The sequence below is a fragment of the Symphalangus syndactylus genome, chromosome 6, assembly GCF_028878055.3.
Source record: "Symphalangus syndactylus isolate Jambi chromosome 6, NHGRI_mSymSyn1-v2.1_pri, whole genome shotgun sequence".
Lineage (NCBI taxonomy): Eukaryota > Metazoa > Chordata > Mammalia > Primates > Hylobatidae > Symphalangus > Symphalangus syndactylus.
The window spans coordinates 67,408,704-67,426,699 of record NC_072428.2 but is presented as its reverse complement, the minus strand read 5'-3'; the positions used below and the strand labels follow the sequence as shown (position 1 = coordinate 67,426,699).

Here is a 17,996-nt window from a genome sequence, read left to right as displayed (position 1 = left end):
ATTTTCCTCATTGCAGCACTGAGCAGACTCATGTTGCTGTTCTAGTGAGGGCAGGCTGCCACAAACTAGTTATAGGAATGGCTCACCTAGAGCCTATAGAGAACTGGAACCTTCTATATCTTTCCACTGCTGGTTCCCCAGGATCTAAAATAGGACCAAGCACAGAAGACACTTAATACTTTCTTGTCGAAGAAGTGAATGAATCCATCCATCCATTTATTTATTGAATACTTATCCTGTATCAGTTACTGTGTGAGGCAGAAGGAACATGCAGTTCATTGAGATAGAGTCCCTGACCTGAAAAAACTTATCCTCTTGCAGGGAAAAGAGTCAAGAAGGGACTATGAAGTGCAATTGCCAAATTGCTTATAACCCTTAACCTAAAAAGATTTAAAACTGCAATAGGCACAGCCTTTTAAAAACTTTTTAAAACCCCATCTTTGAATTCACAGAAATTTTAACATTCTCCTTTAACACAATGACCCAGTAAAGGCAGCAGAGTCAGAGAAGTCAATTTCTCCAGGATCACACAGCCAGGGAAGGAATTGAATGTAGAACTTTTGTCGTCCTGTTCCCTTCCCACTCTCCTATGCTGGCTGTGTGAGCACAGTACCTCCATGTACTGGCTGAATCCCATGGAAGGAAAATTGAATTGTATCTCCCAACCAGAACAAGAACTTCTGTGTATGTCACACATGGAAGGTGGTTGCAGGCAGTGCAACCCATGGCACCAGAGCCCAGTCTTTGAGATTTAGGCTGGTTTAGAGTTGGTTCTGGGCAGTAATGAGCAGTGTATCCTCCACTCCCCTCTTAGGAATTTATGATGTGTTTCTGGATCTGTAACGTTGCACCTGATCACAGAAATATGTCTGGGAGGAAGGCCATTCTCAGTCTGTGTCTGTGGAGACTTCCCGATGCTGTGTTTCTGAGATCCCCATATATCCATCTCAGGAGTGTGCTCAGGGGCCGTCATAAAGCTGGGGTTCAGTGCAGGGAACAGCAGCCTCAGTAATCCCATTTCCTGTCTCCAACCAGAATCCCCATCACCCTAACTCATAAAAATCCCAAATAGAGTCAAGAAGGAATATGCACAAGGAGGAGGAAATGCCTCCTGGTCCCCTAACAGCTCATCGGCTTAAACTGTACAATCTCAGAGCTAATTGCCCACAGCTCTATCCCAGCTATGCTACCCTCTATGCTGCCATGGTTGATTGATGGAGGAAGCCGGTTATAGCATAAGCAGTCAGCTCAGAGCATGACGTAATGATGTATGGAACAAAAAACCTTTACTGTTACACGGTGTCTGCTAATCCTTCCTTCCAGTAATGATGCTGGTAAAAGGAAACATGGCTGTGTGTGTGTGCCGTGGGCCAAGTGCATGAACTCAGAGGTGCAGGCACACCTGTTTGCAGGTGGGCTGACTGATCTGAGGCAAATACAGAGGAATGCTCAACAGTAGCTGAAATCTGAGATACCTGGCTCTGTAGGTAAAAATAATCACATCCCTAATAAAAAAAACTCAACTCAGTCAACAACTTTTAAAATCTTTCAAGTCTTGAAGCTGTTGATTAGCTCAGAGGAAAGACTCAGAAGTTTGGAAATATTTAGGCCTGGGTTCTACTCCTGCTTTTCCCACCAGCTTGCTGTGTGACCTTGGGCAAGTTACTTACCCCTCTAACCTCAGTTTCCTAGTCCACAAAGTGGGGATAATAATCATCATATCTTCCTGCCGGAGTCAGAAGATGAGCGGACACGATGAGTGTAAAGTATCTGTCTCAGTGCCTAACCTAACCTAGTGGGTGTCCAATAAAAGGTCATCACTGTTATTATGGATGATGATAATATTATGTGCAACAACCTTGCATTAGCTTCTTCAAAGTATCTGCCTCCCCACCATGCTGAGTTTGTTATCTAGTAGTTACACCTCAAGAAATCAAATAGGAGACACATTGCATGTGCTAAACTGTGTGACACTGACTCTGAGAGAAGTGGGAGAGCTGTGTGGAATGGTGGAGGCAGGGAGGCCTCCCGGAGGTTGCAGGTAGTTGACTGTGGATTGGAAGCAGGGGAGGAGGAAGGGGTCAGAGAATGGGGAACAGGGGTGCTGGTGTGAGTCAAAGTGCAACAGCCAGAATGCATGTGTGGGAAGAACACATAGGGCCGCAAACGCCGGCGTGGTGGCTGAGCCCATGGACAAGCAGTTACGTTGTGATGTGGTGATGTCACTTCAGCCACTGTCTTGCAGCCCCTTCTGCCAGACTAAGCTCTGGACTGTCCTTCAAGGCTCCTCTCCAGCATCTGCTCATGAGCTCTCTTATGTCACCCTGCCCCGTGAACACAATGCTAATAGTAATAAGGAGAACAGCTGGTGTTCACTGAGCCCTTCCTATGTGCCAATTTCTGTGCTAAGCATGTTACCTGCACTATTTCATTTAATCCCACAACACATGAAATGGGCAGCACTTCATTTAATAAGTGGGAGAAGCAGCTTGCCCAAGGCAGAGGCCCAGGATTGGTATTGTATGTTAACCCACATGTCTCCTCTAGTAGACGTTTGAGGACAGTGACCGGGGCCTGTTCTGTTCAACAATCCCCAGTCCTGGCCCAAAGTAGGAACTCATGGATGTTTGTTGAATGAACGAGAAGAGATTGTCAGGTACACAGTAGGGCTCTGGGTCTAGAGGCACTAGGCAGATCGCAAAGCAGTACTAGGAGACTGACCCCTGGACAAACTCAGACATAAGGAATGGGCACTGGGAAGCCCGGGCCTCTGAACAGCAGGAGGCTGGGACAGAAGTACCATCTAAGGGGCTTGCTGCCTTTGCACCCTACCATTTGATGGTGGGAGCTATTGAAATATCCTCCCTCTGATGCCAGTAAATTTCATCCTGGTAACTTGGGCAGGGCTGAGCCCATGGGTAGAGTTCAGTAGCTGAACCAGAGATGACCATTCAGGAAAGCTGATGAAATAGGTAAAGTCGGGAGTGATAGTAAAAAGATTTAAAATGGTTCAGCATAAGCACTGACCAGTCGAAATGGTCACAGGTCTTTAGTGCTAGGGAAGGGTCTTCAGGCCTCCTACTATTCCAGACATTAACCCATTGGTTGTTAGATCTTGAGGAGATCCAAAGGTTCCCTGGGAGAATCCAGAGCAGGTGGGGACTACACCTGACTTGGAGAGGTCAGAGCAGTGGCCCTGTAACAGATGAGACATATAAAACTAGTAACAATAGTCAGGTCCCTACCAGCATGTCCTCGCTGAATTCCACAAGGGTATGAGGTTAAAATATGACGGTGAGAATCAGCCATTTTTCAAAAGCCACCAGATAATATAATCTGTAACTCTATTTACTAGACACACGGAAACTGTAACTTCTCAATGTGGTAAGAATGAATAAGGGCCCCACCATCAACTCCTCCAACTTGTACATGTTGTACATCCCTACTCTTACCTTCAGACCCCTCATATACCCCACGGCTTTTTTACATATACAGAACAAGCATCTGAGTGCCGATTAGCAAAGTTTATTTCTTTTGTAGAGAAGTATAAGTTCTTGCATTTCCCCCTTAAGCCCTAGTGAACTACCTTGTGCCTGTCCTGTGTTGGAGGCTGTGGTGCAACTACAGTGCCTTCATTTCTGCTTTGCAGACTTGTAAATCTGAGGTTGCCTTAATATTAGCTTCAGGATGAAAAGTAGCTTCAAGAAGTATTATTCTGTAATCCCTGAAATTACCAGTTGCTAAACAGTCATCCCTTTTCCTCAAATACAAAAGAAGTTGGCGGCAGTCAGCCAAGAAAAACATTTCTCCTTGTAGAGAGAAGTGGACTGTTGTTAAAAGCCACAGTGATCATTAACAAAGATGATGTCATAATTAGATACCTGAGCCTCCCTAGGGTGCTCTGAGTCAAGGAAAGGTGATCATAGTCTTTACGGAGGCAGTGAACAGTCGCCTGCCTAAAGGCATTTGGTGAAAGTGCCCAGTCTCCGGCACTCTTTTATAATAAGTTGTCCTTATTACTTTGTAAAAATACAAAAGAAGCCCAGTATTCAAAGTTTTAAAGATCCCAAATTACAAAATAAAGAGGAAATTGGGAGTAGCCAAGGAGTCTTTCATTCACTCTCTTTCTTTCCCTTTCTTTCTTTCCCTTTCTTTTTCTCTTTCTTTCTCTTTCTTTCTCTTCTTTTTCTTTTTTCTTTCTTTTTCTTTCTTCTTTCTTTTTCTTTCTTTCTCTCTCTCTCCTCTCTCTCTCTCTCTCCTCTCTTTCTCTCTCTCTCTCTCTTTCTTTTTTTTTTTTGACAGAGTTTCACTCTTGTTGCCCAGGCTGGAGTGCAGTGGCATGATCTTGGCTCACTGCAACCTCCGCCTCCCCGTTTCATGCGATTCTCCTGCCTCAGCCTCTCGAGTAGCTGCGATTACAGGCATGCACCACCACGCCTGACTAATTTTGTATTTTTAGTAGAGATGGGGTTTCTCCATGTTGGTCAGGCTGGTCTTGAACTCCCAACCTCAGGTGATCCACCTGCCTCAGCCTCCCAAAGTGCTGGGATTACAGGCATGAGCCATCGCGCCTGGCCACTCTCTTTCTTTTTTTATTCACTTCTTTCTCAGAACTCCCCTGACACCCCACCACATTTTCTGAGGTCTGTCTCACCAACGTCCTGAGAGGATGTGTACTACAGTGGCAAGAATACAAATGGTTTTATCACTTACCTCTAGTCAAAGAAAAACATCAGGAAAAAAATTATCACACTAAATATACTAATTTATTATAAAATGCATCCTGGTTTAAGAAGCAATAGAGTATGAAGTAATAGCCGTGGAACTTCAGGAGCATTATGTAACCTCTCTTGCTTAGCCGTCTCATCTGTAAAGGGAAGGTTGTAAAATCTTCCTCACAATGTGGCTGTAAGGAAAGTATAGAATAAGATTAGATATTCATTAAAGTCTCTTCTTTAGAACTGATGATAGCAACACCTCTAAGGTGAGGATAATCAATATATGGGTTTGGATCTCCCTATGGTTAGTAATTCCCTATCAAAGGGCTTGTAATAATTTTGGATGAAATCATTTTGAGGTGGCAGAGGAATGAAGGGAGCTCTGATGCTCCCTACCTTTGTGAGTTGCCTTTCCCCAAGGAAATCTGGGGGAAGCTGCCTATCAACAGTATAATCGAGGTCTCGTTTATCACCTGCACAGTTTTCTTCACTTTTTGGAGGCAACTTGCATTATTTGGGACTCAGTATAGATAAAAGACTTAACCAGAGTTGCCCCAGCTATGATCAGCCTTAAATTCAACAGGGGTCACATTAGCAGGCCGGCACAATCCCCCCATGGGGATTCTGGCCCCTTCCTTCTTGATGTCTGCCGCCCACGGAGCCACTCAGGGGATCACTATTGTCAGTGTTGCTAGGGCCTCCCATGAGAAAGCTGAGTGTGTCCAGGAGCTCCAGTGTCAGGGCAGCCCTCACTCCAGCTGGGCCACCCTGAGTTCTATACAGAAAAAGTCTCTGTTTTTCACCGTGTGTTGCAGCTTCTCATCTTGGGATAAAGGTGGGGCAGCATGTGTCCCATTCTCACAGTGTCTCTTATGAGAACAGTTCCTGTAACTTCTTCCAGCAAACATTGTCTCTACAGGGCTTGACTGTGACCAGGTCAGAGATTCCATGACATCTTATTCCCCATCTCTCTCCCCAGCATTCAAACTAGAAAATGCTAGTCTGTGAAAGATACTGCCAAGAGAATGAAAAGACAAGCCACAGAGTAGGAAAAATATTTACATAATACCTGTCCAGTAAAAGGCTTATATTCAAAACATGCAAAGAAGTATTAAAAAAAATTTTTTTAAATATAATTTACATACCATACAATTCACCCATTTAGAGTTGTATAATTCAACAGTTTGGGATATATTACCTTAGTAGTTTTGTAAGCTGTGGTAAAATACATATAACATAAAATTAGCCATTTTGACAATTTTAATTGTACAATTAAGTGTCACTAAGTACATTCACAATGTTGTACAACAGTCACCATTATCCATTTTTAAAACTTTTTCTCACTCCAAACAGAAACGCTGTGACCAATCATCTATAGCCATCACTTCCCTTCCTTCAAGTCCATGATAACTTCAAAGCTACTTTCTGTCTTTATGAATTTGCCTGTTCCAGACATTTCATATAAGTAGAATCACACAATATTTGTCCTTTTGTGTCTGGCTTACTTTACTTAGCATAGTGTTTTCAAGGTTCATCCATGAAGTAGCACAGAGCAGAACTTCATTCATTTTTATAGCTGAATAAATTTTCATTGCATGTATATACATTTTGTTCATCCATTCATATGTTGATGAACACCTGGGTTATTTCCACATTTTGGCTATGGTAAATAATGCTGCAATGAACATATAATTATTCGTTCAAGTCCCTGCTTTCAATTCCTTTGGGTATATATCTAGGAGCAGAATAGCTGGGTCATATGGTAATTCTATGTTCAGCATTTTGAGGACCACTACACTTTCCATACAGGCTGTAATATTTTACATTCTCACCAGCAATGTACCAGCCAGAGTTTTCATTTCTCCACATGTTCATCAACGCTTGTTTCCTAGTGTGTGTGTGTGTGTGTGTGTGTGTACATGTGTGTTTTAATTTCAGCCATTCCAGTGGATGTAAAGTGGTACAGTGTATCATATTGTGGCTTTGATTTGCATTTCCCCACTGACTAATAATGTTCAGTGTCTTTCCATGTGCTATTGGCCATTGGTTTATCTTCTTCAGAGAAATGTCTATTCAAGTCCTTTGCCTCTTTTTAAATTGGGTCATATTTCTTTTTGTTGTGCTGTAGGAGTCCTTTGTATATTCTGGATATTAAACCATTATCAGATAGGTGATTTTCAAGTATTTTATTCCATTCTACAGATTGTCTTTTCACATTCTTGATAGTACCCTTTGATGCACAGACTTTATTTTGATGAAGTCCAATTTATCTAATTTTTCTTTTGTTGCTAGCCCTTTTGGTGTCATATCTAAGAATCTATTGCCAAATCCAAGATCAGAAAGATTTACCCATTTTCTTCTGTTTTATGGTTTTGCATCTTATGTTTAGGTTGTTCATCCATTTTGAGTTAATGTTTGTGTATAATGTGAGTTAGGGGTCCAATTTTATTCTTTGCATGTAGAAATTTAGTTGTCCCCACACCATTTCTTGAAGAGACTAGTCTTTCCCCCATTGGATGGACTTGGAATCCTTGTCAAAAATCAATTTGCCATAGATGTATGAGTTTATTTATGAACTCTTTATTCTATTCCATTTACCTATATGTCTATTCTTATGCCAGTCCCACACTGTTTTTTTTTTTTTTTTTTTTTTTCTGTAGCTTTGTAGTAAGTTTCAAAGTCCCTTTTTTTAAAAAAAGATTTTTGCTGTTTGGGGTCCCTTGCTAGTCCATGTGAATTTGAAAATTGGCTTTTCTACTTCTGCAAAAGAAAGGTCATTAAAATTTTGATAGTGACTGCATTACAACTGTAGATCAGAGAACACTTAAAATTTAACAATAACGAAAGCAACAAACCTTAAATGGGAAAAATATTTGAACTGATACTTTACCAAAGAAGATACACAGATAGAAAATAAACATATGAAATACCTAGGAATACAGCTAACCAAGGAAAAGCAAGATCTCTACAAGGAGAACTACAAAACCCTGCTGAAAGAAATCAGAGACAATACAAATAAATGGAAAAACATTCCATGCTAATGGATTGGAAGAATTAATATTGTAAAAATGGCCATACTGCCCAAAGCAATGTACAAATTCAATGCTATTCCTATTAAGCTACCAAGGTCATTCTTCACAGAACTAGAAAAGCTATTCTAAAATCCATGTGGAAGCAAAAAAGAGCCCAACTAGCCAAGCAATCCTAAGCTAAAATAACAAAGTTGGAAGCATCATACTACCCGACTTCAAACTATACTATAAAGCTACAATAACCAAAACAGCATGGTACTGGTACAAAAACAGACTGGTAGACCAATGGAACAGAATAGAAAACTCAGAAATAAAGCCACACACCTATAACCATCTGATCATCAACAAGGCTGACAAAGACAAGTAATGGGGAAAGGGATCCCTATTCAATAAATGGTGCTGGGATAACTGGCTAGCCATATGCAAAAGATTAAAACTGGACCTCTTCCTTTTACCATATATAAAAATTAACTCAGTGCATCAAAGATTTAAATATAAGACATCAAACTATAAAAAAATCCTCAAAGACAACATAAGAAATACTTTTTTCAACATCAACTTTGGTGAAGAATGTTTGACTAAGTTCCCAAAAGCAATAGCAACAAAAACATACAAGAAGACATGTAAGTGTCCAACAAACATGAAAAAATGCTCAACATCACTGATTATCAGAGAAATGCAAATTAAAATCACAATGAGATACCATCTCACACCAGTCAGAATGGCTATTATCAAAAAGTCAATAAACAACAGATACTGGAGAGGCTGATGAGAAAAGAGAATGCTTATACACTGTAAATGTAAATGTAAATTAGTCCAGTCACTATGGAAAGCAGCCCGAAGAGTTCTCAGAGTTAAAACAGAGCTACCATTGGACCCAGTAATCCTATTACTGAGTATATGCCCAAAGGAAAATAAATCATTCTACCAAAAAGACACATGCACTTGTATGTTCATCACTGTGCTATTCACAATAGCAAAAACATGGGATCAATTCAGGTGCCCATCAGTGATAGAGTGGATAAAGAAAATGTGGTACATATACACCATGGAATACTATGCAGCCTTAAAAAAGAATGAAGTCATGTTTTTTGCAGCAACATGAATGCAGTTGGAGGCCATAATCCTTAGTGAGTTAATGCAGGAACAGAAATCCAAATACCACATGTTCTCGCTTATAAGCTGGAGCTAAATATTGAGCACACATGGACTTAAACATGAGAACAATAGACACTGCAGACTGATGGGGGAGGAAGGAGGATACTGGAGGTTGAAAACATACATATCAGGTACTATGCACACTACCTGGTAATGGGATCTCTGCCCTAAACCTCAGCATCATGCAATATTCCTGTGTAACAAACCTGCACATGTACCCTTGTATCTAAAATGAAGGCTGAAATTTAAGGGAAAAAAAGAAAAGATACTCAACATTATATGTCAATAGAGGATTGCTAATTAAAGCAACAATGACATATCACTGTACATCTATTAGAACAACTAAAATCCAAAAAACTGACAATACCAGTTGCTGGAGAGCATGCAGAGCAACAGAAATTCTCATTCACTTCTAGCAGGGATGCAAAATGGTACAGCCACTTTAGAAAAGTTTGGCAGTTTCTTACAAAGCTAAGCATAGTTTTACCATATGATCCAGCAGTTGTACTCCAACATATTTATCCAACTAATTTAAAAACTTATGTTCTCACAAAAACCTGCACAGGAATATTCACAGCAACTTTATTTATAATCATCAAAAGCTGGAAGCAACCAAGCTTTCTTCAGTAAGTGGAGAAACAAACTATGGTATAAATGTACAGTGGAATGTTATTCAATGATAAATATACATGAATGAACTCTAGGTGCATATTTCTAAGTAAAAGAAGCCAGTCTGAAAAAGCTACATACTTTATGGTTCCAATTGTATGACATTCTAGAAAAGATGAAAATGTAGAGTCAGTAAAGAAGGTCAGTGGTTGCCAGAGGTTTGGGGAAGGAAAGAGAGACGAACAAGTAAAGCCCACGGAATTTTTAGTGCAGTGAAACTATTTTGTATGATACTGTCGTGGTGGATGCATGACATGCATTTGTCAAAACCCATAGAACTTTACAGCATAAATAATGAACTTTAATGTGTCCAGATTTTTAAAAAATTATTTAATAGGTTGGGGGATTCCAGGAAGGAATGCAGACTATGGCAAGAGAATCTAATTGTATTACAGATGTATGTGACAATCTCAGTGAAGAGGGTAGAGGGAAAAAGTTTTGACTTAAGTAACTTTGGAAATGAGTGGACTTTGTTAGACTAAAGGCAAAAGGAACTGCACATAACCACTGTACTCTAATTTATAAAGTTGTTCCCCACAGTAGTACAGGTTAACAATTTTGAAACTGCTATATGTGTATACTGAAATTAAGCAATTAAGTACATAAATAGGAGATGGTCAAAGCCAAGCTTTTTATTGTTGGAGTGGGAATTCACAGTTTAGCAAGGTGATGGGGCTAAAATGATCCATGTGGTAATGAATTCATATTGGAGACATTAGTATGAACTTATGTTCAGCTTAATATAGGTTCAGATGGTTAAATATAGAAATATTTATAGATATGTGGTTATACTCCAGTTTTAATATACACATGTATATTTCCTTGCTCTGTCAACTGACGGGGACTAGAAATAAGCAAGGGACACAAGTAGTAAATAGTGCCCAAATCTTGCCTTCTAATACCATGCTCCGAAAAAGGAATTGGGGATCCTTGGAGAAATGGCTTAGTCTAGGACCACGGCTGGCAATGTACAAGATGAATCTGGAGCATCTTGTAGTGCCAGAAAGTAAGGAATTTCAAAACAAAAACAGAAACAAAAAAACAACCAACCCAGTACTGCTACATTATGGGTAGTATGTCAAAGAAATCCAAGAGCCAACTGAAAACACTCCCAATGGCCAAGGCTAGGAGTAACTTTACAGTGGAGAAACCTGACAAGCATGACTTTTGGCCACTGATCAAGGTCCATATCAACAGTGATAATCACATTTATTATATGTACCCATGGTCTGATGTGATGAAAATGGCACTCTACTTCTGTGATCTTCCTTCCAAAAACCCATAACCAAAATCCAATCATGAGAAAAACATCAGACAAGTTCCAGTAGAGGGGTATGTGCAAAATACCTGACCAGGGATTCTCCAAACTGTCAAGGCTGTCAAAAACAAGGGACATCTGGGAAACTGTCAAAGCCAAGAGGAGCCTAAGGAGACATGATGACTAAACTTAATACAGGATCCTGGAAATATATATATATACACACACACACACACACACACATATAATTATATACATATATTTATCTATCTATATATATGTTAGATAAAAACTTTAAAAAGTCTGAATAAACTAAAGGCTTTAGTTAAGAATAATGGATCATTACTGGTTCATTGACTCTAATGAACATATAATGCTAATGTCAAATGTTAATAATCAGGGACACTGGCTGAGGGGGTATATGGGAACTCTGTACTGTCTTCTCAGTTTTTCTGTAAATACTGTTTGTATTACTCCATTTTCACACTGCTATAAAGATACTACCTGAGACTGGGTAATTTATAAATGAAAGAAGCTTAATTGACTCACAGTTCCACAGTCTAGGGAGGCCTCAGGAAACTTACAATCATGGTAGAAGGTGAAGCAGAAGCAGGCACATCTTACATGGCGGCAGGAGAGAGAGAAAAGGGGGAAGCACCAGACACTTATCAAACAACCAGATCTCGTGAGAACTCACTCACTATCACAAGAATAGCATGGGGAAAACTGCCCCTGTGATCCAATCACGTCCCACCAGGTCCCTCCCTCAATACATGGGGACTATGGATTTGGATTACAATTCAAGATGAGATTTGGGTGGGGACACAGAGACAAACCATATCACTGTTCTAAAAAATAAAATAAAACATATATATATCAAAAAAAAAAGAAAAATGCTGATGATACAGACAGTTTCCCCATTTTTTCCAATGAGGAAGCTGAAGTTCAGAAGCGTCAAAGTTATTGGCACAAGATGACCCTCCTATTTTAACAGCAGAGGTGGGATTTGAGTTGAGGGCCCTTTCTACTGAGTCACACTGAATTTTACCTGTCTGTGGGTGGGACCCCTTCTGTTCCTTTGTCTCCTGAGTATGCACTTATGTGTGGGTGTTTTTTTCTTGTTTTTCCCAGGGGATGGCCTTTACCCTTGAAGAAAGGCTGCAGCTTGGAATCCACGGCCTAATCCCGCCCTGCTTTCTAAGCCAGGACGTCCAGCTCCTCCGAATCATGAGATATTACGAGCGGCAGCAGAGTGACCTGGACAAGTCAGTACTTAGCATCTGTTCTCTCTGCCCGGTCCTTGGGCTGAGCTGTCTGTTTCCTGTGCTTCACAGAGGGTTTTCTGGAAACTCTCCAGCTAAAAAAGGCTGAGAGCCCAAAGAGATCCTAGACTCAGCCCTACCTTCTAAAGGATTCATGGTCTCCCTGAGAGACAAGGCTTGTTATGACTGAGACACAGCTGACATGTCCTGGGGGAACTGGGAAGGGAAACTGCATTCCAACTAGTGGAATCTGGAAGGGCCTCTGGGAAGTGGTAGAAGCTGAGTCAGCATAAGAAGCACTGATAAGATTTCAGCAGACAGCAATGGGGTTCGGGGAGAACATTTCACTGAGAGGGACGAACTGGAGCAAAGAGGGAGAGACAGGCATGTTAAGGAAGCGGTACGTGGCTTGGGTTCCTGGAATTAGGGGAACGTGGTGGGGGAGAGGGAAATGGACAGGGGACGTCTTAGGATGGACCTAGATAACATCTGTTGGAGGCTATGGGCAACAGTTAATAACCCGACCTCCTCTCTGAGTTCTCCTCCAATGGGGATCCAGACATAAAGAGCCAATGGGGAATCACAGGGTCAACTTTATCAGCTTTACTAAAGAAGGTAGTCACTTCCCAGGTTGAATGGCTATAAATGGGCACGGCTAGAATTTGAACACAGAGACCTGGCTCCAGAGTCTATGCTTTTCATTTCTCTGCTATGCCACAGCTAAGATGCAGCACAGACCAGTGGCTACAAGACCAGACTCTAGAACTAGACTGAGTTCGAATCTATATTCTACCTCTTAATAGCAAAAGTTACTTAGCCTCTGTGGGTCTTTTCCCATTGGTACAATGAGTACCATAGGGAAAACTCATAGGGTTGTTATGAGGATTAAATGCCTTAGTATTTGCGATGTGCTTAGAACAGTGCCTGGCACATAGTAGGCAGTATGTCAGTGTTTGTCTAGTAAATATGTCACCTTGTTATTGGCTCTAGCAGAAACGTAGGAAGAAGACAAGGAATCCCCCTCTTAGAACAAACAAACTATAGAACTTGGCCAGTTCTATCTATAGAACAAACTGGCCAAGACTTTGGGTCCCTGAGGGTGTGGCTGTCCCCCTAGAAGCAGAGCTCAGCAGCATGCCAGGGTCACCCTGCACTCATATTCCTCTGTTTCCCTCATACCATCCATTGCTTCTGAGTGGTGATGAGCACAGAAGCCTCTGCTCATACCTCTACCCCTACTCCCAAAGCTCTAAACTCGAAGGATGTTAGTCACATTAACTCCAAGGCCATACTGTAGTCAGGCCAAATATCCTCTCCCTCTTTTTTATCTCACTCTGATTGGGTCTAGCTAAGTCACTCTGAAGAGCAAGCCAGAAATTACACAATGAATTCAACTAACAGGATGAGACACACCCTAAGTTTGAACAATCTGAACCTTCTCCTTTTGTTAAATTTATAAAGAAGAAATCAAGTCCAAAGTGAAATCCTCTTTCCTACATATATTAAGCTCTGAAAGTTAAATTCAAAAATCCTTCCCTCCCCAGTTATTTCCAGGTAGATGGGCCTCACTCATACGCCTGGGGAAACATTCCAGGCTCAGGGACAGAGGAGTGTGCCCATTCCTGGGAGCTCTAGAGGGCTTGCCGCTGATGCTGCTTGACCACCTTGACCCACTTATTTCCAGGAGTCCCTTATTTTACAGGGTGCTTGGGGACATGCTAAGGAAACTCGCCATCTTCTTTTGGGTAAGGGCAGTGGTGTGCTGGTAAATCTTTAATAACTGGTTATCTGTGTGGCGTGAGGGGTGGGGTAGGAAATTATGGTATCTGCCAGATTCCATAGTGTAAATACTTGTACGATGGCTGATTTCAGGTTACCAGTTTGACATAACTGAATGTAGAATTGAGAAAAGATGTGCACAAATGGCTACTGGGTAAGAAAATCCCACACTGGCAATGGGCTGAGATCCTGGCTCTTCCTGAGTATCAGTCCTCTCTTGCTAAAAACACCTTCCAGAGCACAGTTTTTAGTTTTCCACCAAAGGACCAATTCCTTTGGTAGAGAGGAAGAGGCTGAGACCCAAGAGGTCACACAAGACTTTCCCAAGTTCACACAGCTAATAAACAGCAGAGCTGGGATTCAAACCCAGGATCCTGATGTCATGCCCAGTGATCATTTCACCAGACCACAGACTTTTTTACCCCTGTTAGAAAATTTCTCCCATCCCACCCCATGCCAGAGCATCAGGTACCTTGGTACTCTCCCCAAGATTATTATCCAGAAAGGTTGTGATATTAGCAGTCACACTTAATTGTGAATTTCAACCCCTAGGTTTTCTCTCACAGAGGTTTTTGTATTCTTAGGAGTCTGAATGGAAGGCTCTTTCCCTGGCTTAGTGATTTCAGGTTTCAGGGATTAGGTAAAAGAGAGATTATTTTTGGAAATCACAACTTGTGACAGGAACCAGCCCAGTGTGGTAGGAGAGGCCAGTCCTAGAGTGCTTATATGCCCAGAATTTTCCTTGACCCTACCTCACCCCCAGAATATTATTATGCTGTTGTCATTCATTAATATTCACATAATATCATAAGCATCTTGACCAGTGGTTGAGAGCACAGATTCCAGAGTCAGACTACTTAGATTCAAATTCCCACACTGCCGTGAGACCTGGGGTGAGTCAGTTTCTCTCTACATTAGTCTCCTTGCCTCTAAAATAGCAAGAATTATAACCCCTACTTCACAAGCCATTGGAAGTTTTAAAGGAGTTAATGTAAAATATTTAGAACAGTATCTACACCATGTATAATAATAAGCACCACAAGCAGGTCATCTTCACATTTCATAGCTGTTGAAGCTCACGCTCAGGGCAGATGGTTTGCCCATAAATGTTCCCTTGTAGCTGAGCAGGAACAGGAGCCCTGGGTCTTTGCACCACACCACAGAGGCATCAGGGCCTGCTGCTACCACATGTCAGCTTGCTTTTTCTCTCCCTTTACAAGGTACATCATTCTCATGACACTCCAAGACCGGAACGAGAAGCTCTTCTACCGAGTGCTGACTTCGGATGTGGAGAAGTTCATGCCGATCGTGTACACACCTACCGTGGGGCTGGCCTGTCAGCACTATGGCCTGACCTTCCGCAGGCCCCGGTGAGCCCCCGTGGAGTGAGGGCTCTGGGAGGGGCTGCCTCATAGAGGGGAATAAATTCTTTCCGCCCTTCATGCTTATTGGGACCCTGGAGGCTAACTCCTGATTGGGTCAGTGGTCCAACAAAAAGACATTTGATTTTAAGCACTTGCTCAGGAAAATGACCCCGTAAGCAGAGAAATGAGTGGAAAGAGTAGCTAGCAAGGGGATATTGAATCTTCTTCACCTCCAAATAATAAATGCCCAGCATGCTCAGAGTTGGCCTGAGAGAGAGTTCAGGTTGTATTTCTCTCATTATCTACCTGTCACTTCTCTCGCCCCCTCTGGTCACCTCCAAAGTACCAACAGCTCTCCTGCCAATTCAGGCCAATGAATAATGGAGTGTTGGATACCAAAGACTGAATTCTTTTGATGTTTGAAAAACCAGCATATCTTCCTTCAGGCTTGACTCAGATTCCACTTTAAATGTCATTTTATTAGACAAAACTTTGGCACTCCATTTTCTTTCAGAGCCAAAGAATTTTGAGCAGTTTTCTAAAGCAATCAGTTTTTTTATAATGACTTCAGAATATATGTTTAAAAAAAAAAGAAAAAATGGTAGAGTCCTTGGTGGAAGGTGCCTTATAAATACATAGTTCTAGCACTAATGTTAAAAGAGCTACCTGGTTTATTATATGTAATGGAACATTGTTCTAGTCTATGTTCAAATATGTAAATATGCAACATACTGTGCACAGATATGTAATTTACATTTATGTAGAATTTATAAGTCAGTGTTTGTAAATCACACTTTATATGGGGAACATGTAATCATGGATTCAAAATGGCTTTTTTTAATTTGGAAAAACAATCTTCTAGTTTTGTAGCCAGCATTTCGGTTGAATATTACAAGATGGTCACAGTGTGTTCCCAATGCCAGGCCTGTTTCTTTCTGGATCCCACTGTTACCATTGGCAAAGGATAGCACATCAAACCTCATCCTGAGGGTGGTGTGTCTGGCTGTTGTAGCAGACACGTCCTCATCACTCGGTACAGCTAAGGTTTTGCAAACCTATAGAGGCTCACTATGCCAGGGCCCCATAACAGTTCTGGTCTTCAACATGCTTCTTTCAACAGGAAAGAGACTCCTGTTCTCTTATTCTCATTCCCAAAACCAATAGTGGCAGAGACATTAGCTGCTGATGGTACATTTCTGAAGGATGCAGGACTCTATGTACTTCCCTGTTCCTTCTCAGAAATGATCCTTTCTGCACAGATCAGCTCATGGCATTTCATCTGAGGCATTTAGCAGCTCCCTAGGGCTTAAAGAATCAAGCCCAACAGTCTGAGATATCTAAGCCTGTCACAGCCCAGCTCCAAAATTCAATGTTCTAGCTACTCTGATCTGTTCTCCATGCCCAAGTACACTGAAGTTCTTCTCCATGCCTTTGCACGTATGGTCCTGTCTGCCTCAAACTCCTGCATCTCCCCTTTCCTTGGTCTCCACTCATCACAATTCTGATTATCCTTCAAGGCCCACCCCAAGGGTCAACTTCTCCACGGAGCCCTCCCCGATCCCCTCAGGCTGAACTGACCATCCCTTTCTTGGCCTCCTCAAAATCCATTACACATACTTTGTCTATCCCATACTTTTCTTTTTGGTTTTCATGTTTTTAGTTGTTTGTATATAACTCTCTTCTACTAGAATACAAACTTCTGGAAGGGGCAAGAAACATGACGGATCTGTTGTGTATTCTAGACCAATACTTGGCAAGTAATTGTCACTCGGTTGGGAAAGTAACGCTGTGTACTCACTGTGAAGAATTGGTTCTTTGCAATCAGCCCCGAATTTTAATCTCCTTGACCCTGGGTGATTTTCTTATCCTCTCTCTGCCTTAATTTCCACATTTATGAAATTGAGGTAACAATACTACCTACCTCAATCATTATGAGGGTAAAATGAGAAGTGTGGATCAGGTACCTGGCATAAAATTGGAACCAGATAAATGTCAGTGTCTATTTCTCTTCAGTAACTATTGTAGAAAGGAGAAAGGATTGATAGATGTAGAATCATATTATACATATGCATGTTTAAATATTTACCAAGAAAATTGAATCACTGAACATGTAACAAACACTTTTAACTTCAGAAGGAAACCAAACCCAAGATTATGCAAACATACACAATTTTGCTTTTCCAGAACCAGCTTTTTCCTGAAGAGGACCTTTATCCTCCTAAGGCAAGATTAACCATCTCCCCTGACTGAGATCTTATGGAAATTCAAGTCTACCCCACTCTGGCCCCTATTGCCAGGATGTGTGGAAGCCCTCACTCCATAAGCTCTTATGGAAACTAGATTGTAGTGGCTTCAGTGGTTCCAGATGAACTAGTAGCAGGGTTAGGACCTTGCATATGCAACAGGCTTGTAAAAGTAGAATTTGCTTCCAGAGCCCACTCCAGAATCCAGGGACACCACAAGGACTGAATTTACATATCTTAACGCATTTAATGATTACAACCTCCCTAGGAGGTAGGCCCTATTATTATCTCAATTGCAAATGGGAAAACTGAGGCACAGGGAAATAACTTACCCAAAGTCACACATAGTTTCTAACCAGCAAAGCGAGGGCCCGACCCAATCTGAACCAAAGTATAGACAGGCAACCACCACACTACACTGCCTCTTATAGTTTTGGACTGTGCACAGCTGGTGGGCATTCTGGGTGGGATGTCATTGCAGCTCCAGGAATGTTTGACTGCCCAGGGGTCTCA

At 41.5% G+C, this 17,996-nt stretch overlaps 1 protein-coding gene and 1 pseudogene across 4 annotated transcripts in view; one reads left to right on the top strand and one right to left on the bottom strand.

The window, feature by feature from the left end:
* Nucleotides 1–17,996, bottom strand: part of LOC129484707 (protein tyrosine phosphatase type IVA 1-like) — a 153,707-nt pseudogene that overhangs the window by 8,758 nt on the left and 126,953 nt on the right.
* Nucleotides 1–17,996, top strand: part of ME3 (malic enzyme 3) — a 236,333-nt gene that overhangs the window by 96,226 nt on the left and 122,111 nt on the right. For all 4 annotated transcript variants that reach the window (XM_055283173.1, XM_055283172.2, XM_063641501.1 and 1 more), the window contains exons 3-4: nt 11,967–12,100; nt 15,097–15,246. In XM_055283173.1, coding sequence (XP_055139148.1) covers nt 11,967–12,100; nt 15,097–15,246 — 284 coding nt within the window. The remainder of the gene's footprint in view (nt 1–11,966; nt 12,101–15,096; nt 15,247–17,996) is intronic.